Genomic DNA, 23275 nt, shown 5'->3' on the forward strand with positions numbered 1-23275 from the left:
GTTGGCTGAGCTTGGTTGTTCCGAGGCTGTCGTAGTAATCCCAGCAAGTGGTAGTGAGGCGATGTTTTTTTCCACTGTCTCCTGTGAGTTTCCTCTCTTACCAAGTAGTATTTCTGAGGGCAGAACTTTTACCTCCCACTTATTACACTGTAAAGAAATACAGTAGAATCGTAATAAGTACTTATTGCTTAAGGAAATTTTTCTGAGCTGGGAATATAACTCCCATCTGCTGTAGAGTGTTTTTCCTTTCTTTCTATTTCGAACAATTGTGTCTTTATCAACAAGCTGAATTCTTAGGTGTTCTTGATTAGTAGCCTTGAATTAGGCTCTGGGTTGTTTTTTTGTTTGTTTGTTCGTTTGTTTTGGATTTTTTCCAGTTTTTCTTTGGTGGGAGTGGGATGGAGTCTCACTCTGATGCCCAGGCTGGAGTGCAGTGGCATGATCTTGGCTCACTACAACCTCCACCTCCTGGGTTCAAGTGATTCCCCTGCCTCAGCCTCCCGAGTAGCTAGGACTACAGGTGTACGCCACTACGCCCAGCTAATTTTTATATTTTTAATAGAGATGGGGTTTCACCATGTTGGCCAGGCTAGTCTCAAACTCCTGACCTCAGATGATCAGTTCACCTTGGCCTCCCAAGTGCTGGGATTACAGGCGTGAGCCACCACACCCGGCCTAGGCTCTGGGTTTTTAGGCAACACAGTTATTTGACTATGCAAAGTGAGGGCCAGATTTTTAAAGTTTTTACTTATTTAATAGTTCAGAAATATGTAATTTGTATTTGAAAAGGATTATTCTTGAACCCAGTGTGAGATTAAGTTTCACCACAAATTTAATTGCATCTCCTGTTGGTAGAATCAACAGCTAATTAATGAAGCTGCCACATATATTTATAGCTGCATTTATAGTTTTTAATTTTGGTTACTTTTTATTATTTGTGCCATAGTGATGTCTTTGTAAATTATTAAATGTTACAACATTTTGTCATTTTATTTTAGGTTGGAAAATCACCAAAGGATAGGTTATGCCGAAGGGTAAGTGAATCTCCCATAACTAGAATTATAGTTGTTAATTCCATCTCCACGTGATTTATGATAGTACTTTATTAACTGTAGGGGTGAACTTTGCCTTTTACCATTGTGATGACGTATCAGGAGGAGATAAGAAAAATGAAAAGAGGATACTGCATTAAGGAAACTGGTCATGAACTATGGCCAATTTTAATTTACTTTTCCAGATTGTTAGATAGCATATTAAACTAGGTTTTTATAAGATGTGTTCAGGTTTGGACTGCGAACAGGATAACATGCTACCATTGCTGCATATTTTTGCTGTAATTCCGATTCAACATTTATAATGGAGGCATCCAACATCAAATTGAAGCAAGTTCATATGAAGTAGTTAATTTGATCTACATATATATATATATATATATATATAAAATAACATAAGTATACAAATACAACATTAGTCTTAACTACTACTCTAATCCATGGATGCGGGACTTGTATTTGACCTGAGAAATTAATAGTACTAGCTTCCATTGTTGAAGACTTTTTCTGGTGTGTTGTTGAGAATGGTTGTATGACTAGAGTTTGTGTGTGTGTGTGTGTGTGCGCGTGCGTGCGTGCACGCGCGCGTGTGCATATACCAGAAATACTGAATTATTTGCTTTGGGGATGTGAGGAAATTATAGATTGCTGCTTTTAAAAAGAGTATACGGCCAGGCGCGGTGGCTCACGCCTGTAATCCTAGCATTTTGGAAAGGCGAGGCTGGTGGATCACCTGAGGTCAGGAGTTTGAGACCAGCCTGACCAACAAGGTGAAACCCCATCTCTACTGAAAATACAAAAACTAGCCAGGTGTGGTGGTGGACGCCTGTAATCCCAGCTACTCGGGAGGCTGAGGCAGGATAATTGCTTGAACCAGGAGGTGGAGGTTGCAGTGAGCCGAGATCGTGCCACCGTACTCCAGTCTGGGCAACAGAAGTGAAACTCCGTCTCAGAAAAAGAGATTATACACAAATGCAGTGGTCCCTTGGACAGGCCCTTTAAAGGAGTCATTGAGAGTCATCTGTTGCTCACAGCATGAATCTGTTATTTAGTTCTCAAGCTTGAGGATTCTAGTTTTGCTCAGAGGGTTGGGTTTAGTCTCTAAAAGACACTCTGAAAGCAGATCAGGCTGTTTTCTTGGAACTCTTCAGGTTAGATTCTCATTTGTGCATCTTCCGTCTACCACAATTATTTGGCTACCAGATGCCTTAGCAAGCTGAACAGTGAGCTCAGAAGTGCCACCATCTATAGTAACTGATGAGACTGTGTCTTTACAGTACACAAAGAACACTACTTGTTTTAAAAGTCAGTATTTGTACCACTTTGTAAAGCTTGACTTTAAAATTGGTTGACAGTAAATAAAAGAAGGAACTTAAATATGCTGATGCCTTGACTTTCAAATTCTTGCTGTCTATTCAGTGTGGAAAGTCAGCCGAACGGGCGTATTGTATCCTCGTTCTTGTTTTGCTGATAGTAACTACAGCAGTTTTCCTGCAGGGCCTAATTATGTTCCTTTTTTAAAAACAGGATGTGGGAATGAGTGACACAGCAATGACATCTTTCCTTGGCTCCTGTTTGGATCTTCTTCAGATCTTAATGGAGGTAAAAGAGGTGTATTTTCATTCTGAACTGCTCCTAAGATATTAAATATTCTGCAAACCATTGCATTTAATAAATGACTATTTTAATGAGGTTGTTTTTCATTCCCTCATTTCTAAATTTTGACTTAAGCCTAAAAGGTAGAGATATTTTCTTATTAAATCCTTCTTGAAATTAGACTTTGTGTTTATTACAATTTGGGACACTGTGCAATATGAGTTTGCACTTTGCTGCTAATAAACTCATTAGGATATTTGTAAGCTATTATTTTTCCATTACTAAACACAGTCCTCCATTCTTAAAACCCTTAGGCAGATGTTAGCAGGGATGAAATACAGGTGCCTGTGCTGGATACTGAGGATGCGTGGCTTTCCGTGGAAGGACCCATCTCCATAGTGGAACTGGCCCTTGAACAGAAGCACATCCACTACCCACTGGTGGAGCACCACTCCATCCTGTGCTCCATCTTGTATGCAGTCATGAGGTTTTCTCTGAAGACCGTGAAGCCACTGTCACTTTTTGACAGTAAGGTAAGTACCTCAAAGGATTTCAGAGCTATTTTGGAGTTGCAGGCTTAGCAGACACATGGATTTTCATATTTAATAGAAGCTGTCCAGTACTTTTGTGACTTGTGTCATTTGGTGTGAGGTTCCAACTCCCTCATTCCCTGCTTGATTCCGTTCTTTTTATTTACCTTCTGTACTGCTCCCCTTGGGGAGTTTTGCCCTCTCAGCTGTCTGCTCTTCTCGTTCTCCATATTATTCCTGGACAGACTCATTTTCTCCCTCTTGTATATCTCTAGGCCTGACCAATCCCTAGAGTTGGAGGCATGCATTTCAATTGAACTTCTGTCTTTGAGTGTCTTAGAGGGCTTCAAACACCTCATATCTAAAATATACCTGCAAACCTATACCCCCATCCTGCCCCTAACTTAAATTTGCTGTTCCTTCTGAATTCCCTGGCTTGGTTATTTTATTAATGATGTCATCATTTTTGCCCTGGCAAAAACTAGAAACTTTGAAGTTATCTCACCAATTCCTTACTTCAAGCCAATTTTCTTCATTGTAAATTCATTCTTACAAATTCTTCCATAGATCATACCTGTCCATTTCTCTCTATGACTATACCCCTAGTTCAGGCACAATCATCTTTGCCTTGGCTATTAAAACAGCCCTTTCCTAATCACCTGCCTCCAGTTTCTCTCTCTCCAGTCCCATGCTGCAAGAGCTGTCTTCCTAGGAGACAGGTTTAATTGTGTTAGTTCTATACCTAAGATTTTATTGGCTCCTCTGCAGGATTGAGTCCAAACTTGTGAGCAGAATATGTTTTTACATATTATATTGTAACTTGCACAGTTTAGCTGCAGTAGATAGTAAAATCCTTTCCTTCCCCATGCAGCTGTCAAATTTTGAGAGACAGGACACAAACTGTTGGAGATAAAAATGTCAACTTTATTACTTAGCTTTTTACTGATAGAAGCTGGGTTAGAGAACACAGCTTACGCTTGTGGGAAAATGGGTTTATTATTTCACCCTTAAATAAGAGACTCCCAGACAGGCGCGGTGGCTCATGCCTGTAATCCCAGCACTTTGGGAGGCCAAGGTGGGCGGATCACTTAAGGTCAGGAGTTTGAGACCAGCCTGGCCTACATGGTGAAACCCTGTCACTAGTAAAAATACAAAAACTAGCCAGGCATGGTGGTGCAAGCCTGTAATCCCAGCTACTTGGGAGGCTGAGGCAGGATAATCACTTGAACCTGGGAGGCAGAGGTTGCAGTGAGCCGAGATCACACCACTGCACTTCAGCCTGGGCCACAGAGTGAGACTCTGTCTCAAAAAAAAAAAAAAAGTATAGATTTTGAAAAAAAAAAAAAGTTAGTATATCTTTGAGATTATAAAGGATAAGAGTACTTAAAGGTTAAAACAGAGAAAGAAATACCAAAATAAAGTGCCCAGCTCAGTATTCCCCTCAGAAAAGGTCTTTGTGAAACCAGAACATACCCACAATTGGACGAGCACAGTAATGTTTAGTTTCCACCCATGTCATGCCAAGACTACCTGAGACAGCTGGGTGACACTCATCTGCAGAGAGCTAGTACGGTTGAGTGGCTAGTGAAACAATGCCAGTGCTACCATTTGCTAACTAGAATTATTTAGATTTTCTTACTCTCAGTTTTCTCATTCAGAAAGTAGCAGTGACTCCAGCGCCAACCTCATGGTTGTTGTGAGGGTTCCTTGTATTCAACATGAAGTACGTAGTGTCTGGAATGTAGTAAATACTGGTACTATTATAGATGCTTATAGCTAGGACCACCAGGTGGGAACTATCGAGTAACAGATTGTGAATGTGTGCTAAATCTTTAAATACTTCTATCAGTGATGCCCAAAATGCCATGGGTTGCCCTGTAAGTCTGGTTTTTCTTATCACTAAAGGATGAGTAGCTTTAATCTGCTTGGCAGTCACAATAGATGACCTAGAATCACAGATGATCAGGTATGGAAGGCACATTGGAAGATGTGCTTGCAGGATGTATCCTTGCTAGGATGACCTGCATGCAGAAGAAGAAACAGTAACCCAAGATTGGGGGTCAGTTACCCAAGACAACCTGGTTGGAAGTGGTGAGCCTCAGACTAGACCCAGGTCTTTCAACTCAAAGGCCAGTGCTCTTTGCTCTGTATTACATTTCCTTCCAAGGAACTTCTGAAATCCTGTTTCCTGATATTCCGTTTTTACTCTTTAGACACACATCTGTTCTTTTAAATAAGGTGTTTTTAAACAATTCAACATGTGTTTTTAAAAGGACTCAGAGGTTGGGCGCAGTGGCTCATGCCTGTCATCCCAGCACTTTGGGAGGCCAAGGCGGGCAGATCACCTGAGGTCAGGAGTTTGAGACCTGCCTCGCCAACATGCTGAAACCTGTCTCTACTAAAAATACAAAAAAATTAGCCTGGGCTTGATAGTACATGCCTGTAGTCCCAGCTACTTGGGAGGCTGAGGTCAGAATCGCTTGAACCAAGAAGGTGAAGGCTGCAGTGAGCATTCCAGCCTAGGCAACAGAGTGAGACCCTGTCTCAAAAAAAAAAAAAAAAAGATTCAGGGTACATATATGTATTACTTAGCTATTACTGCAGAGCAAATCATCCCAAAGCTTGGCTGAAAATACCAAACATTTATTATCTCACAGTTGCTGTGGGTCAGTAATCTGTGTTCTCCTTATCTAGGTGCCTCTGGCTTAGTCTCTCATGAAGCTGTAGTTAAGATGCTGCATCTGAGAGCTCAGCTGGGATGGGGAAAGGGTGATTCACTTCCAAGCACAATTGTTGGCAAGATTCATTTATGCCACATGTGCCTGTCCATACAGCAGCTCACAACATGGAACCTGGCTTCCTGCAGAACAAGTGAGAGTGAATATGAGTGCCTCAAGGCAGAAGCAGCCTTTGGAACGTGGTCTTGGAAGTAACATGCTATCACCTCTACCTACTTCTGTTTGCTAGCAGCAAGTCACCAGCCTACATGCAAGGAAAGGAGACTATAGGAAACATGAATACCAGGAGGAGGGGATCACTGGGGATCATCTTAAAGGCTGTCTACTCCATACTAGATACTTGTTATAAAAATTAAAGGAAGAATTCTAAAATCTTACTGTTCAAGGAGAAATGAAAATCAACCATTAAGTGACTTAAGTTTTAAACAGATCTTTCTCCCTTTCCCCGCTCCCCCCTTCATAATCCACACTCATCAGTTTTCTTGCTGTCTTTCTCTTTAGGGAAAAAATGCATTTTTCAAAGACCTAACTTCAATTCAGTTATTACCTAGTGGGGAAATGGATCCAAATTTCATTTCTGTACGACAACAGGTAAATTACAGCTATTGGATTTTTTGTTTCTTGGAAAAAAAACAGTAAAGGAAAAATCTAGCTTGCTTTTGAAAAGAATGACCACTTTCTATCGCAAGGACAGAAAACCAAACACCACATGTTCTCACTCATAGGTGGGAATTGAACAATGAGGTCACTTGGACACAGGAAGGGGAGCATCACACACCGGGGCCTATCGTGAGGTGGGGGGAGGGGGAAGGGATAGTATTAGGAGATATACCTAATGTAAATGATGAGTTAATGGGTGCAGCACACCAACATGGCACATGTATACATATGTAACAAACCTGCATGTTGTGCACATGTACCCTAGAACTTAAAGTATAAATAAATAAATAAATAAAATAATATTTTTAAAAATGACCACTTTCAAAGTATTCTTGAAAGCTAGTTGTTTACCTTTAAATGATGTGTTCCTTTTTTGATAATTAAACAATTTCATGGAAAAGCCACTGTAAGTGACAAAAAAGCTAACAATACTTTGATTTAGGTATTTTAAAATGAAACAGTAACAATATATTGCTGTATCTCTTTTTCCATTTTCAAGTTCTTATTGAAAGTTGTCAGTGCAGCTGTCCAGGCCCAACATTCAGCCACAAAGGTCAAAGATCCCACAGAAGAGGCCACACCCACTCCTTTTGGGAAAGACCAAGATTGGCCAGCTCTAGCTTTGGATTTAGCCCATCACCTTCAAGTTAGTGAAGATGTTGTTAGAAGGCATTATGTTGGGGAGCTATACAACTATGGAGTTGACCACTTAGGAGAAGAGGTAACATGACCCTTTGAATGTTAATTGGGCTCAAGTTATAAAATTGATAGTTGGAATAAAGACTCTCCAATGAAGCCTTTTGCTCTTCCTTTTGTTGGAACATCTAGGTACAAAAATAGAACAATATACTATTTTTTAAAACATAAAATTATAATCAAATAATTCCTACAGTGTGCCAGGCCTGCCCCTATGCACAGGGATATAGCAGTAAACAAAACAGACAAGGTTCCTTCCTCATGAACTTGATAGTCTGCTGGTAGGAGCAGAAAAGCAGGCTAAATTTTGCATTGATTGGTAGGTGCTATGAAGAAAATAAAGAGGGCCGGGTGTTGTGGCTCACACCTGTAATCCCAGCACTTTGGAAGGCTCAGGCGGCAGATCACTTGAGCCCAGAAGCTCGAGACCAGTCTGGGCAATATAGCGAGACCCCATCTCTAAAAAGGAAAAAGAAACAGGATCATATGAATAAACAGGAGCCACTACAGTAGAGTGGGCAGAGAATGTGACATTTGAACCGAGCCCCTAAGGAGAAGCAGCAGCCAGCTACTCAGAAACTGGGGGAACAGTGCTTGAGACAAGAATTACAAAGGCCCTGAGGTGGGGACTAGAATGACTAGGTCCAGGACTAGAAAGGCCAGTACGGTTGACGAAACATAGTAAGCAAGGAATAAAGAAGTGTGGCATGAGGTAGGGAGGCTGGCCCAGGCCATGGCTGTATCCTAGGTCTCGGAGCCCATGGTTATTCTAAGTGTATTCAGAAGCCATTAGAGGGGCTGGGCGTGGTGGCTCACACCTGTAATCTCAGCACTTAGGGAGGCCGAGTTGGGTGGATCACTTGAGGTCAGGAGTTCAAGACCAGCCTGGGCAACATGGTGAAACCCTGTCTCTACTAAAAATACAAAAAATTAGCCGGGCATGGTGGCACACGCCTGTAATCCGAGCTACTTGGGAGGCTGAAGCAGGAGAATTGCTTGAACCCAGGAGGTGGAGACTGCAGTGAGCTGAGATTGTACCACTGCACTCCAGCTTGGGTGGCAGAGTGAGACTCCATCTCAAAAAAAAAAAAAAAAAAAAAAAAAAAAAAAAAAAAAAAAAAGCCATTAGAGGGCTTCAAATAGACATGACATGAAACTCCCTTTATTTGCCAAAAGTTTGAAAACAACACACTGAGTAGCCATATTGAATTGAAAGATTAAGTGATGAGAAAAAAAAAAATTAACCAAGGAGCAGAAATTTGGGTTTAAATGCTAAGTTTGATTTGGATTTATCTTTGGTTATATATAATCAAAAGATAAATGGCCACAGTTCAAAAATCAACTAGAATGTCTTCACTGGCAACCTCATTCCTATAGAAGAAACACATCTGCTCACTCTGACTGTATTATTTCTCCATGTTCCTATCTTCAGGCCATTCTACAGGTTCATGACAAAGAGGTCCTTGCCTCTCAGCTGCTGGTGCTGACGGGGCAAAGGCTGGCTCATGCGCTTCTCCACACCCAGACAAAAGAAGGAATGGAGCTGCTTGCCAGACTTCCACCCACACTGTGTACTTGGCTGAAAGCAATGGTCAGTACAATAGATCGAGATCAGGCAAAAGGTCATTTTCTTGAGTGCCTAGTTAATAAGTTATGAAGAAAATTTGACAAATGTAATTCACCTACTTACAAAGAAAAGCATTTTTATGTAATAACTCTTAAGTCAGTAACAATTATTTAGTTGTCTATAATAGGTTATTTTTGTGTCCCATTTGCAGGACCCCCAGGACCTTCAAAACACTGAAGTGCCAATTGCAACAACAGCTAAACTAGTAAATAAAGTAATCGAGCTTTTACCAGAAAAACATGGGCAGTATGGTCTAGCCTTACACCTCGTTGAAGCTGTGGAAGCCGTATCTCTTCCTTCTTTATGACACTTACCTACTGGAAATAGTCTAAAATTATGATTATAACATGAAGTAGTGCATGGTTATTTTACATAGTAAGACCTGGAATTTTATGGGGAAAGTATGTCTTTTTTTTTTCCTTTTGTAAAATAAATAAAAGTATATACAACTTTTTAAAAAGTACAACCCTGGCTAAATTCCACTCCTTTGGTTAATATTGAAGACAAAATATAAACAAATATCAACTCTGTTATAATTAATACAGATGTTTTACTGTTTATTTCTAATTCAAACACTTAAATAGCTTTATTGTTAACCTTTGCTATTTAAAATTGATTATAATTTAGATTATGTTCTTATAAGATTCTATATTTCCTATCGAAAATGTTGTTGTAATTCAATTTAAATGTGTTCATGTACGGTCCCCATCAGTAGAGTATAGAAACACCCCACTCTCCTTTAGTACATGTTGAGAAAATGCCTTTGTTGTCATGCTCCAAATCCCACATGGGCTGCCACCTGGGAGCTCTGGATACTGAAAGCTTCCTTTCCCAGAGGTTCTGCTGTTGCCATCAGAGAAGAATGACCATGCTTGAGGAGGAAGAATGGGTTCAAGATCATCATATTCATCAGAAGGGGACACTAAACAGAACCCTTAACCTGTTGTACTTGCCAAAATTGAGAATAAGAGGTGTGTACAATGCAGCAAATTAATTATAATGTAAGTTAAGATTTGCTTTTTGCAAGTTGCAAAGTTGTATCCACATCAGGTCACTGTAAAAATGTATTATCTTGTAAAACTTATGTAAAAAAAAAAAAAAAGGCAAAGATACTAAAAATTTTAAGTCCAACTTTTATTTTTCCTACAAGTGTTTAGAAATGCTTCTGGGATTTGCTAATTGTTATCTTGGGAACAGTATTGAAAAAACTGCTTAGTGATATTACAGCTTTAGCAAACCTACCTCACAGCTGGGATGAGAGGATAAAATACAACTAATTTTGTACCCTATAGTGCCTAGAGCAGTCCAAGTGCTAAATATTTACTGACTGAAACCAAACTATAGCTACTCGGGAGGCTGCAGGACAATCGCTTGAGCCCAGGAGTTTGAGGCCATCCTGGGCAATATAGCCAGACCCTGTCTCGAAAAAAAAAAAAAAAAAAAGAAAAAGAAAAAACCAAACTAACCAAAACTCTGTAAAAGAGTGCTTTGAGCTCTACAAATACCAAGTATTTATTATGGTATATTTTTAGAATGTAGCCCTACAGTGTAATTATGGGTATGTGTCATGGATCACAATTATTATTCATAGTAAGTCATTGTGATACAGAAGTTTGTTTCTTCACTTCCCCTTAAGAAGCCAACTATAGTAATCATGCAAAGTTGAGGAGTATGTCCTTCAGGGATATAAAGAAAAACAAATCTTGTCTTTTGAGCTAAAAGAGCACATCCAAACAAGAATTTAACTGGCTAAAATTTAGTAATTACTGTTAAGTAACTATCAAACTTAAAATCTTACAAGATAAATGGTTAAGATGTCTTGAGTATTTGGGATGGGGGCCTGTGAGTCTGACTGAGACATACATTTTATAGAGTAGCAGCATTGGAAAGGGCTAGTCCAACCTCCCAGCCTCTGCTTGGGTCTCCACTGTCCCAGCCAGACACATCCTAGAATTCTTGTAAACATATCCGGCTCTGTATTAACAGTCCCTTGTTATATGTGTTCTAAGAGATTAGGTCTTCCTGTGATTTCTCCAAGTACACTGAAAGTAGTATGAACTTCAGGAGGCTAGTCAAAGAAATTTGGAGTTACAGGTATTTTTAAAGACTAAATCCTCAATTCCATCATCACTTGGAGGGGAGGGGGCACTTGTTAAGCATTTTAGATAATAAAACTGGTTAAGCTTACTCTAGTAGAACAGACAATCAAATTTGGGGATTGCTGAGAACAATAATAAGCTGAAGTATGGCTCACAGAATCCTGATACAAACCATTAAGTCTCTAGTTAGATTTGTTATCCTAAAATTTTTCACAGAATTTTAAAATTGAATTCTGACTTGTATGGTTAACAAAAGCAGTTAAATATTTTATTACTTATCAAGGGCTTTTAAAATAAATAAATCTGATAGGAAGAAAGCAAATAAATACCTATGTAGACATTCTATAATAACAAAGAGCCATAGATGATAAAGGAATTAGATTTTAATGTAGAACAGGTGGTTTCTGAAACAAAGGTGTGTGGCACTTATTGTAGTTATTGATGAGACGCCAATAACCAGTAGTGTTTCCCTAGATATATGCCCACCCTCACACAACTTTCTCCATTAATGTTAAATATGCATTTTTATCTTATTAATTATATAAAGCTGAAGGAAAACAAAGTGTTCAAATAATCATAACTTCTACATTACAGGTTCTGTTTAGATGTAGAACTAGAGGGGCCAGGGTAAATGTAGATAAAGAGATATATAGCACCATGCTTCTAAATGCGTCATACTTTTGCAAACAGAAAAAAAGTTTTAACTTTATTATAAAAATTCGTCTGTGGGTCAAAGTAAACACTGTTACATTTAAATTGCTTTTTAAAAACAATTGCGATCTAAAGTAAAAAATCTGAAATTTAATAATATGAGACTTACACTGAATGTAATGTTCATTCAGAAGTTGCTGTGGTCCATTTCATTTATAAGGGACAAATATTTTTACAGTACACTATAGCAACAGCGAAAGCCCTCTCACCCTGATAGGAGTGGGTTTGCTGGGTGTCTACCAAGTTAGATTCCTGCTGAATAGAATTAGGCATCCTTAAAAGATTTTAATCCAATACTGAATTGTTTATAAAATGCTTTCTCTATTGTAATGTACTGTAAGTAGTGAAATTCTGTATATATTGCTATTTTCTGTCCATTGTTGTGAACTTATGTATATTAGTGAAATAAATTTTCAGCTTTCATGTTGTTTCCTAAACATTCATAAGTATTAAGAGATTTCTTCCTCTCTTGAGTAACATATGTGGTGATTATTTTCTTTCTAATCCAACCCCAAAAACTAGCTATTCTGAAAAGGGTGATGTTCACTAACAGGAAGAATGATATGACCCTTCATCTCTTAAGGGAAACACGCCTTCGCCATTCCCTTTCAAAACTCTACTTCTTTTACTTGCCATTGACAACTTCTGCACCAACATCAGTCAGTACTTTTCCAGAATGCCTTTATTTTCAGTGTGATAGAATTTAAATACTGAGTCAAAAGATTTATAAAATATAAAACATTTTCTGCTCGGCCATATTTGAAGACAAGCTGAATACATATCTATGTTCTGAATAAGTCCATTATGGATATATATAGGAAGATATATATATATCCATCCACAGATACACACACACATATATATATTTCTGCATATATATATACATAATTCTTTCTATAGTTACAGGAAATACTTCTTTTATAATTCTGATTTTGACCATCCTCCACCATTTACTCATCCACTCATTACCTAAATCTTGGCTTTCTTTCCAATATTGTAAATAATCCATCTAAACTTCTAGCCAGTACTGTCAGGAGGGTTCTTGCTCAAGTGAGCTGTTAATACTATTTTCCACTGACAACTTCTGCACATCGAGGACAGAGTGTATCTGAAGACTCCGCTGTATACTTCCAACAACGAGGGCATTTTTCTTTCGTAGTCGGCATGACAATTACTTTATAGGAAGACTCTTCACGAATATCACCACCTATAAAAAAATACATGAAGAGAATTTCTGATAGGCATTCAACTTGTAACACTGTTTCTTAATTGGTTTAGCAGAGGCTTCTTTTTCAGTCTTCTGTCCTGCCTTGGTAAAGCTTGTTAGACACTTCCCCATTTGCCCCATTACATATATAGCCAAGATAATGGGATCATACAACTCGACAACTGAAGAGAGCTGAGGAATTAGAGACCCGGTGACTGAGATTAACTGACATCTCCCAAGTCACCAAGTTCTACATCTACTCAGGCAGAGCAGACTTTCTAGCTGTTAAATCTGGATATAGTTCTGATGAATGACACTGCCTCTCCAGCTACATACATGACTAAGAATTTTTAAAAGCCAAATTACAGTGACAACTACGGTGTCCTCACTCAAAATTTCTCATGGGACAGAAGGAACCAAAAATATCTCCACAATTAATACTCTTAGACTTCGGACTGATAAAAATATAAAAGTAATCTAGTCATTGTACAAAGAGTATATTAACATTACATGGCTGGGCACGGTAGCTCACGCCTGTAATCCCAGCACTTTGGGGGGCTGAGGCAGGTGGATCACCTGAGGTCAGGAGTTCGAGACCAGCCTGACCAACATGGTGAAACCCTGTCTCTACTAAAAATACAAAAATTGGCCGGGTGTGGTGGTGGGCGCCTGTAATCTCAGCTACTTGGGAGGCTGAGGCAGAAGAATCGCTTGAACCTGGGAGGCGGAGGTTGCAGTGAGCCAAGATTGCGCCATTGTACTCCAGCCTGGGTGACAAGAGTAAAACTCTGTCTCAAAAAAAAGGAAAGAAAAAATTATACAAAGCAAATTTAGCCAGAACTTTTACTACATGGTCTATGCTGCCAAGCCCAAATTTGAACTGCTGCCTGTAAGTTAGCTTCCCATCTCCTGGTACCCAAAAGCTATGAAAAACACAAGCAGCATAACCTTTGCCAAGATACCTGCTTATTTTTCTTTTTTTTTTTTTTTTTTTTTGAGACGGAGTTTCGCTCTGTTGCCCAGGCTGGAGTGCAGTGGTGTGATCTTGGCTCACTGCAAGCTCCGCCTCCAGGTTCACGCCATTCTCCTACCTCAGCCTCGCTGGGAGTACTGGCGCATGCCGCCACGCACAGCTAATTTTTTGTATTTTTAGTAGAGATGGGGTTTCACCATGTTAGCCAGGATGGTCTCGATCTCCTGACCTCACAATCCACCTTGCCTCGGCCTCCCAAAGTGCTGGAATTACAGGAGTGAGCCACCGCACCCGGCCTATATTTCTTTATTAATGCAACTCTACCTCCACCAATGAAGATGAACCAGGTTGACTTTTAAAATCTTCTATAAAACAAATATTGACAAAATGCTTGCTTATGAGATACCATCATTAGAATGAGCTCAATAAAACTTCCTCCTTAATCCCTCACAAGAATGGCTAAATATTTTAATCTGGGGTACACATAATAGGAAATTTTAGAATCAACACTGGGGAACAGTGGGCAGGACTGGGCCAGTACTGGGGTACTAAGTATCAAAGCAGGGGGACACTTGGGAGCAAGTCAGACTAACATAAACTTCATATAAAATGACCATTATTTATTTAAAGGACAGAAAGAAAATCTCTCTCGCTCTTCAGTCCCTAGCCCTCAGTTCCCAAGATCATCAGGCAAGATACTTTTAACAGCGGGCTTAGAAACTTGGCAATTGTTTATATTATTTCCACAGAAAGACATATTCTAAGTACACATCTACCTTTAGAATAAATCTAGTCCATGGGAAGTTGGAGATGACCCAGAGTTATTCAATTCTCCAGATGTTACTTGTTACTTTCACCTCCTTCTTACCTTCTAAGTTGATGAGGAATTTCCCTTTAAGCTCAATTACATCTGCAGTCATCTCTCGTGGTTCCTGAGCCAGTAAAGTTGACTCAGAAGCCATCATTAATTCATTCAACTGAGAGGTGCTGGAAGTCTCTTCAGACTGCAGCATCTGTAAGAAAGCATGTGAAAGTTACAGTTTATGTTAAATTTTTACCATAAACTGAGGATATAAAAAGAGACACTATAAATTCTCATGTTTAGAGAGGAACCTTTTGGTATACCATTGCATCCTGAGCAAATACCATTAAATGCATCAATACTAATTAGTATAAAAGGTTTTAACTAAAAATGTCCATCAACAGTATTTATTGAGAATGCCAGGCACTTCACTTTGCTAGATCCTATAATTTCTCTTATTTCTAATTGTCGCATACACACACAAAAAACCTATATGGTGTTTATTATCCTCACTTTACAAATGAAGAAACAAGCAAAGAGAGGTTAACTTGCCCAAGATTCTCAACCAGTAAGTGGTGGAACTGCAGGTCAAGCCCAGGTCTGCCAGCCTCAAAGCCTTTTTTTTTTTTTCATGTATCATTGGGTGAGGAGCTAAAATACTATCTCAACCGGTACCTGCTTTTAGTAATGCACACTGATCGTGGCAATCTGAACAATACACAGAACGCTTCTGAAGTAGACTGAATTTGTCTGATGAACACACTTTACTCTGTAATTTTGATCTTCAAAGTGAGTTTTTAAGCTAACCAACACAGACATTCCTTTAAAAATGAGAGTCCATGAGAAACAGGAGACTCAAAGAGATGAATTTGGTTTTAACAAGTTTATACAATTAGTAACGGATGGAACCAGGACTCCATCTGACAGCTACTTGGTATGATTCCTAAGGAAAATACATTCATGTTTTTGAAAATCCCAAAGTATTTTTTCCAATAAAGATTGATCCAAACAAGCTGTTCTTTTCAGTTTATTACTTAGAAAGACTGAAGTCAAAGGAAACATAGTATGCAGGAAAAAAGGCCAGGACTAGGCTGTGTTACCCTGGCTAGGTCATAGCTTCAGCAGTCCTCACTTCCTCGCTTGTAAAATGAACAGCTTCCCAAGTTTCAAATTTTAAAATGTGAACATCTCATCTATTATACCTACTAGCTATTTCAAGCTCAAATCTTAATCACGCTAATCACATCATTAAAAATTTAAATTGAGCTTACCATACAAAATGAGATGGGTATTTTTTAGAAAACTGACACTAATAAAACTTTTTAAAAATAGCTCTTTCCACCATCTTTCTGCACCGCCACAATGGTGCACATGAATGTCCTGGCTGATGCTCTCGAGAGCACCAACAGTGCCGAAAGAGAGGCAAAAGCCAGGCTTTAGGCCACGCTCCGAAGTCATCATCCGGTTTCTCACTGTGATGATGAAGCATGGTTACATTGGCAAATCTAAAATCACTGATGATCACAGAGCTGGGAAAACTGTTGTGAACCTCACAGGCAGGCTAAACAAGTATGGAGTGATCAGCCCCAGATTTGATATGCAACTCAAAGATCTAGAAAAATGGCAAAATAATTCTGCTTCCATCCCGCCAGTTTGGTTTCATTGTACTGACAACATCAGCTGGCATCATGGACCATGAAGAAGCAAGATGAAAACGCACAGGAGGGAAAATCCTGGGATTCTTTTTCTAGGGATGTAATACATATATTTACAAATAAAATGCCTCACGGAGAAAAAAATTATATTCACTGACAATTCTCTTCTTAAGCATTTAGACTGGAGAAAAATCACATCATTATGTGAAGCTATAAACCAATCTGGCCAATCAACCATAAAAATCCCAAGAAGAAAATTCTGATGGCCCTACTGGAAATAAAAACAGGATAAATGCTTTGAAATATATGTGGTAACTTGCTGGATAAAATGAATTTTCTCCAGATTTCACAAAATAAAAATGGAAACTCTTTTTGGGTTTGTTTTGAATCTGGTCCAGATGGATGAAATTCTCAGGAAACCTGACCCTTAATACAAAACTCCCAATTTTTATACATTCGAAGATGATCATGATGAATTTATATGTCACCTGTCTTCTAAATAGTCCTGAGGCCTTTGATTTGAAACAGAACTTTATTTATTCCTTCCTTGTCCCTACACAGTGACATATGCGTGTTACATGCATAGAACATGTTTTACAAGACATGGAAAAGAACATGGTGAAGTAGGAAACAAAGAATCAGTGATAATATCAGGATTAGAAGACAAACCCTAATTTCTAAATTAATTTTTTTTTAATTTAGACACATTTTAAAAGCAAATTTCAGGCAAAGCACTATGATACTAACACCATTTCAAAAGGGACATATTGCTGCATACCTCTATTATCTCGAAAAGCAGTCCAGGTTCTATCACTATGATAACCTTGTACTCAGCTGCATTTTTGCCAGGGATGCTTCCGAGAAATGAATCTCGCATTGCACACGCACTCTCCACAGCTTCTTCCAACCCGGGCTTCTTCCAGATAGAACTAGTACTAATCCACCCAGTACGGAAAACACTCTTGGGCTCTTCAGAAGAACAAAAACAGTAAACTGCTTTACAAACATCCTAAGCTGTATATGAAGCTCTAACCATTAAATATTTACCATTAATGGGAAATAAGAATTGTTATTTACGGTAATCAAGTGATGAAATATTATGGAGGCATCCTAATTATTTACAAAACATTTCTATCAGCATTGGAAAATATTTGCTACCTTTAAACAAAAGAGAAAATATATAATAAGAGCTCAAAGAAAAAAAAGGATGCTTAGAAAAAAATAATATAGAAATATCCCAATATTAACAGCTATCAGTAGTAACATTATAAGTGACTTCCCCCTCTTTCTACAACTATCATATAATACTCACTAAAAGCACTATATTTTGTTTTAATATAACCTAAAATATATTTCAGAACTTTTTTTTTTTCTTTCAGAAGGAGTCTTGCGCTGTCACCCAGGCTGAAGTACAGTGGCATGATCTTGGCTCACAGCAACTTCCATCTCCTGAGTTCAAGCAATTCTCCTACCTCAGCCTCCCAAGTAGCTGGGACTATAGGCGCCCGCCATCACTATGCCCGGCTCATTTCAGTAGAGATGGGGTTTCGCCATGTTGGCCTGGCTAGTTTTGAACTCCTGACCTCAAGCGATCTACCCACCTCAGCCTCCAAAAGTGTGGGGATTACAGGCGTCAGCCACCACACCTGGCCATTTCAGAACATTTATAAAGGTATTTAAGAAAAAAAGTGATTTCTCAACACAGTCAAGTTGCTAATACATTTCAGAAAACACAGAATTCTGAAATTTACCCTACTCCTCTACAAATAGGTGCAGAAACAAATACATGACCAAGATATACTGTCACAGAGCAGTCACTGTAAATGGATAAGTGCCCCTTTTATGAAGCAGATAAAATTAGAAGTTGCACCTTTATCAGGGCTCTTTCTCATTAAGAGAATAAACAAAGTATTCCTTACCTTTAATATAAGGTATGTGCTGGAACACCTCTTCAGCCAGGTGAGGAAGAATGGGAGCAAAAGAACGAACTATTACATCCAAAATTTCAACTAATGCAGTCTGACAAGAGCGTCGTCTGGGGTCATTTTCCTTTTCACAATAGAGCCTGAACAAGAACAACTTATTCAGCAGTTGACAATACTTTACACATTATGGTCACCAAAATAGGACCTGCCTCAGGTTGAGTTTATTTCTAGTGGCTAATCTTATGGTTCTAATCATCTTCTACTTAAAGAATACAATACACTCTCCTACAATTTCACTCCATCCAGGTGTACCCACCTCCTCGAAAGCACTCATGGCTAGCTATCTCATTCTGTTTGTCAGGTGGATGACAACCAGAGTCTAGACTACCGTATTAAAGGACTATGAATAAGTTAGTTGACGGTATTTCACATGTGGCTCCTACCCACTACAATGCTATTAGTGTTTTAAGGGAAGGAGTAGGAGTTAGAATCCCTATGTGCAAGGTCCTTGAGGTGCTGACAGGCTGAGGCTAACACCTCAGACTGGACTCATTATCATAAAGATAGGACCATCACCTGCCCACTGGAGCAACAGATGAAGACTTGGCATCCAGCCCTCTTCTACAAGGATACTGCTAATATTATACACTGTTACCATATAATTGCACATACATCTCTCTCTCTTCCCCTCAGGATCTGAGAACTCCTGAGAACAAGTATTATGTTCATCATCTGATACTAGCAGTGATGATTTTTTGAACACTTTATCAAGCACAGCGTAAAGCACATTATTGCTTTTCCTTCTCAATCACGAGGTAAGTATTATTATACTCATTTTACAGATGAAGAAACAGATTACAGAATAAGTTGCCCCAAATCAGAAAGCTAGTAAGCGGGAGGGCAAACCTTTATACTCAGGCTTGACTCTGGACTCAGTCTTAATAACTGCACAACATTGCCCGTCGTGCTCATCACTGAATCCCCGACGGTTGCCAAACACAAGTAGACACTCAAAAAATAGTTGCCAAGGTTTTGTTGTTGTTGTTTTCTGAGACGAGGTCTTGCTCTGTCGCCCAGGCTGGAGTGCAGCGGCACAATCTCCGCTCATTGCAACCTCCGCCTCCCAGGTTCAAGCGATTCCCGTGCCTCAGTCTCCTGAGTAGCTTGGATTACAGGCATGTACCACCATGCCCAGTTATTTTTTGTATTTTTAGTAGACACAGGGTTTTGCCATGTTTGCCAGGCTGGTCTCGAACTCCTGGCCTCATGTGATCCACCCGCCTTGGCCTCCCAAAGTGCTGGGATTACAGGCATGAGTCACCACGCCTAGCCATTGTTAAGCATTTTAATATTTAGCCATACATACCTATCTTTGATTATACTGAAATAAAAGTGAGAGAGCTCTCTGGTATAAAATGTCCGTAACAGCCGAACAACTTTTCCAAAATCATATTGTTTGTATAATTCGGTAATCTAGGGAACAAAGTCAAAATAAATTCGGAAGCTGAGACAGGCAAATGAAAATGTTAAGTCATCACAAGCAAAATATGCTCATTTCAAAAATATATTTCAAAGAGACAAATACAAAACAGGCAATATGCAAGAACTCCTGGGAATCTTCAAAATGTCATTTCTGGAAAACACATTTGACTACACTCAGAAAATACTATTTTACTCTGAGAACTACGAAAGAACATTAATCAAGGAAAGAATGAGATTGTAAATAATAAAATCACACCAGTTTTACAACAGCAAACAGTGGAAGTTACCAACAATTCATTAGTGTTCCTTCACTGATGCCTCATTTATTTTTGATTGGGCAAAAGTGGTATGTACACTCTGACTTAAGGATGCACTAATGCAAATACATTTCCAATTGTGAGAAAACACCATTTTGTTTTTTTTTTTTAAAGACAGGGTCTCACTCTGTCAATCAGGCTGGAGTGCAATGGCACAATCACAGCTCAATGCAGCCTCAAAACCCTGAGCTCAAGTGATCCTCCTGCCTCAGCCTCCCAAGGAGCTGGGACTACATGCACTCGCTAACACGCCTGGCTAATTTTTAAAACTTTTGTAGAGATGGGTTCCCGCTCTGTTGCCCAGGCTGGTCTTGAACTCCTGGTTTTAAGGAATCCTCCCACCTTGGCCACCCAAAGTGGTAGGATTTATAGGTGTAAGCTTCTGCGCCCAGCCAGAAAACACAAATTACTTAAGTCTATATAAAAATGAGCAAATATCTTATGAGACAAACAGGAATAGTCATTTTGGTTATTTCTGTACTTTATTACGAGTAGCACATCTGCAGATAAATAAAGTATAACTCCACTTTATTCCTTCTTGTTGGAGAAATAGAGCTAATTGTAAGAGAAAAATCTGGTCTGGACATATTTCTCTAATCTTTTAAGAAACTCGAAAGATATGATAACACTTTATACCTAAGGCCAACCTGGGAATGTGTGGAATTCAGCAAGCATAACCTTTTCAAGAGTGCTATAGTTACTATTTCCAGCAAGGTCTGTTCCACTGAGATAAAACTACAATTTTAACCTCAAATAGTGCTGATATTTCTAGTTTCCAGAAGTTTATTAATTTACATTTACCTTGTTTGCCAAATCCTGCAGTAAATGTAGCATATACTGGTCTATGACATACATATCGTTAACAGGGATGGAATCTGTTTCTGGGTTGAAATCAGCCACATTTCCCAAAAGAAAGCGGAGTGTATTCCTAAGCTATTCATAGGAGGAAAATATATGCAGTTAAAAAAATTTAATGATGCCTTCAATTTTCACTGAAAAGTTATGCTTTTACTCTGTAATTAAGTTGGATTCATCCAACTCTTGTCATTTTCTTAATGGGGTATTTTTATTATCATTCCAAATAACACTACAAATGTAAAAAAAAAAAAAAGACAAAAAGTACACAACAAACTCTTATTCCAATAGCCCAGTTATAGAAACAACCACAGGATTTTTATGCCTAATGACTGAATTTTCATTACATTTCTTTATTACGTTAGGACGAATCACCTTTCAGTAGCCCAGTTTATTAATGTGTGTGGGTCAGAATGTTATTTCACTTGCTTCACAGGTGAATATAAAGATACATGGAAAAATGTGAAAGGTTATTGAGTACATAAATATACAAAATTAATATCTATACTATGCTATACTACATTTTATATATTATATTAATAAAATATAAAGGATATTATATACAAATTATATAAAGTTACTGGTATTACTACCATTGTTTTGAAACAAATAAATTAACACAAGACTTTTTTTTTTTTTTGAGACGAGGTCTCACGCTGTCACCAGGCTGGAGTTCAGTGGTGGGATCTTAGGTCACTGCAACCTCCACCTCCTGGGTTCAAGCGATTCTCCTGCCTCAGCCTCCCAAGTAGCTGGGACTACAGGCATGCACCACCACGCCCAGTTAATTTTTTATTTTTAGTAGAGGCGGGGTTTCACTATGTTGGCCAGGCTGGTCTCGAACTCCTGACCTCGTGATCCACCCACCTCGGCCTCCCAAAGTGCTGGGATTACAGGTATGAGCCACCATGCCCGGCCAACACAGGAGATTTTTAAAAGCTCACAATATATGGAGAACTCATTTTCATTCAGTTTTTTCAGTGCCGAACAAAATGTGTCTCATTTTTTAAAACACTGATTTGGCAAACCTGTCCTTTAGAAATAGGAAGAATAATGGTTCTAACCTTGCTAATATCATCTCTGGCAGCATTGAGCACGGATGGGCCGATTGCAACTTCGGTGAAGACATTGGAATCAGCTACCCACCAGCGAAGGACATCAGCGCCATAGGGAGGCTCTTTGCTTTGATCCTTTTCATTTAGAAAAAATATATAAACACAATGGCTTTCAATTCCAATTAGCTGAACAGATGTTTTAGGTAAAGCTCCTATTCAGAAATTTTTGAGCACAATACAAATATAAACTATACTAGCATTGTAATGAAATGCAGGCTAACAATCTCAAATTAGGCTGTATCTACAAAAAAAAAAACTGAAAAAAGAAAGAGGGTGCTCTGCAATTTTGTTCAACGCACAAATGCTCATACCTAATCTCTTCCCTGGTCATATCTGTTTCCATCTATTACAGCTGGTAGCTAGACACACAGCAGTGCCAGGGAGGTCTCTATAGTAAGGGCGGGGAAGAGGAAGGCCTGCTTTTCCTTTCACTATTTCCTAGCAACTCTGTATACAAAACAATGAATGGTTACAGGATGTTAGGAGGGCAGTAAAAAGCCACAGGAATTAAAAAATTAAAAATTAAAAAAAAAGACAAATGATTTATTTCACAAAAGCAGCTCCAAAACCCCCCCAAATTATCAGCAACCTCAGATTTGATGTACATTTAGGACCTGCTTTAAAATGTATAATTTTCAACAACATAATAATGAAATGTGCACTTAGAAGTTGTAATCTCATTTTTTCTTTTATCATTTCCATTTAACTATACAATTACACTTTGCACATTTTTTTTTCCACTTCAGACAGTAATGTGCCAACACTGTAACAAGGTTTGAGGGAGGCATACCTCACACAATAGTGTGAAAACCCAATCATCACACTTACGAATCAAAAAAGGATCTATACATTTTAAAGGCTCTTAGACAATTAAAAAAGGCCAGGCACAGTGGTTCACACCTGTAATCCCAGCACTTTGGGAGGCCGAGGCGGGCGGATCACGAGGTCAGGAGATCAAGACCATCCTGGCTAACACGGTGAAACCCCGTCTCTACTAAAAATACAAAAAATTAGCCGGGCGTGGTGGCGGGAGCCTGCAGTCCCAGCTATTCGGGAGACTGAGGCAGGAGAATGGCGTGCACCCGGGAGGCAGAGCTTGCAGTGAGCTGAAGTCGCACCACTGCACTCCAGCCTGGGCGACAGAGCGAGACTCTGTCTCAAAAAAAAAAAAGAAAAAAAAGAAGAAGAAGGAACAGCATGGTTTGGGACCTAACTGGAGAGTCAGGCCTGAAATG

The 23275-nt window shown here is 39.0% G+C and overlaps 2 protein-coding genes, 1 non-coding gene and 1 pseudogene across 3 annotated transcripts in view; 2 read left to right on the top strand and 2 right to left on the bottom strand.

Annotated features, from left to right (window-relative positions):
- RAB3GAP2 (RAB3 GTPase activating non-catalytic protein subunit 2) overlaps window positions 1-12132 on the top strand; it is a 122838-nt gene extending 110706 nt beyond the window's left edge. The window contains exons 29-35 of the mRNA XM_050761039.1: window positions 999-1034; window positions 2580-2654; window positions 2963-3181; window positions 6418-6507; window positions 7076-7297; window positions 8705-8863; window positions 9051-12132. Coding sequence (XP_050616996.1) covers window positions 999-1034; window positions 2580-2654; window positions 2963-3181; window positions 6418-6507; window positions 7076-7297; window positions 8705-8863; window positions 9051-9206 — 957 coding nt within the window. The 3' untranslated portion in view covers window positions 9207-12132. The remainder of the gene's footprint in view (window positions 1-998; window positions 1035-2579; window positions 2655-2962; window positions 3182-6417; window positions 6508-7075; window positions 7298-8704; window positions 8864-9050) is intronic.
- Window positions 12133-12376: 244 nt separating this feature from the next.
- Window positions 12377-23275, bottom strand: part of IARS2 (isoleucyl-tRNA synthetase 2, mitochondrial) — a 72306-nt gene continuing 61407 nt past the window's right edge. Inside the window, exons 17-23 of the mRNA XM_050761051.1 lie at window positions 21990-22115; window positions 20872-21003; window positions 19638-19744; window positions 18266-18411; window positions 17125-17315; window positions 14758-14902; window positions 12377-12916 (exon numbers count right to left, since the gene is read on the bottom strand). Coding sequence (XP_050617008.1) covers window positions 12774-12916; window positions 14758-14902; window positions 17125-17315; window positions 18266-18411; window positions 19638-19744; window positions 20872-21003; window positions 21990-22115 — 990 coding nt within the window. The 3' untranslated portion in view covers window positions 12377-12773. The remainder of the gene's footprint in view (window positions 12917-14757; window positions 14903-17124; window positions 17316-18265; window positions 18412-19637; window positions 19745-20871; window positions 21004-21989; window positions 22116-23275) is intronic.
- Window positions 16054-16478, top strand: LOC126937766 (40S ribosomal protein S15a-like; annotated as a pseudogene).
- On the bottom strand, window positions 22781-22883 carry LOC126945597 (small nucleolar RNA U13). Its single transcript, XR_007722492.1, has one exon. It is a non-coding gene; the product is annotated as a small nucleolar RNA U13 (small nucleolar RNA).

This window comes from Macaca thibetana, chromosome 1, assembly GCF_024542745.1.
Source record: "Macaca thibetana thibetana isolate TM-01 chromosome 1, ASM2454274v1, whole genome shotgun sequence".
Classification (NCBI taxonomy): Eukaryota; Metazoa; Chordata; class Mammalia; order Primates; family Cercopithecidae; genus Macaca; species Macaca thibetana.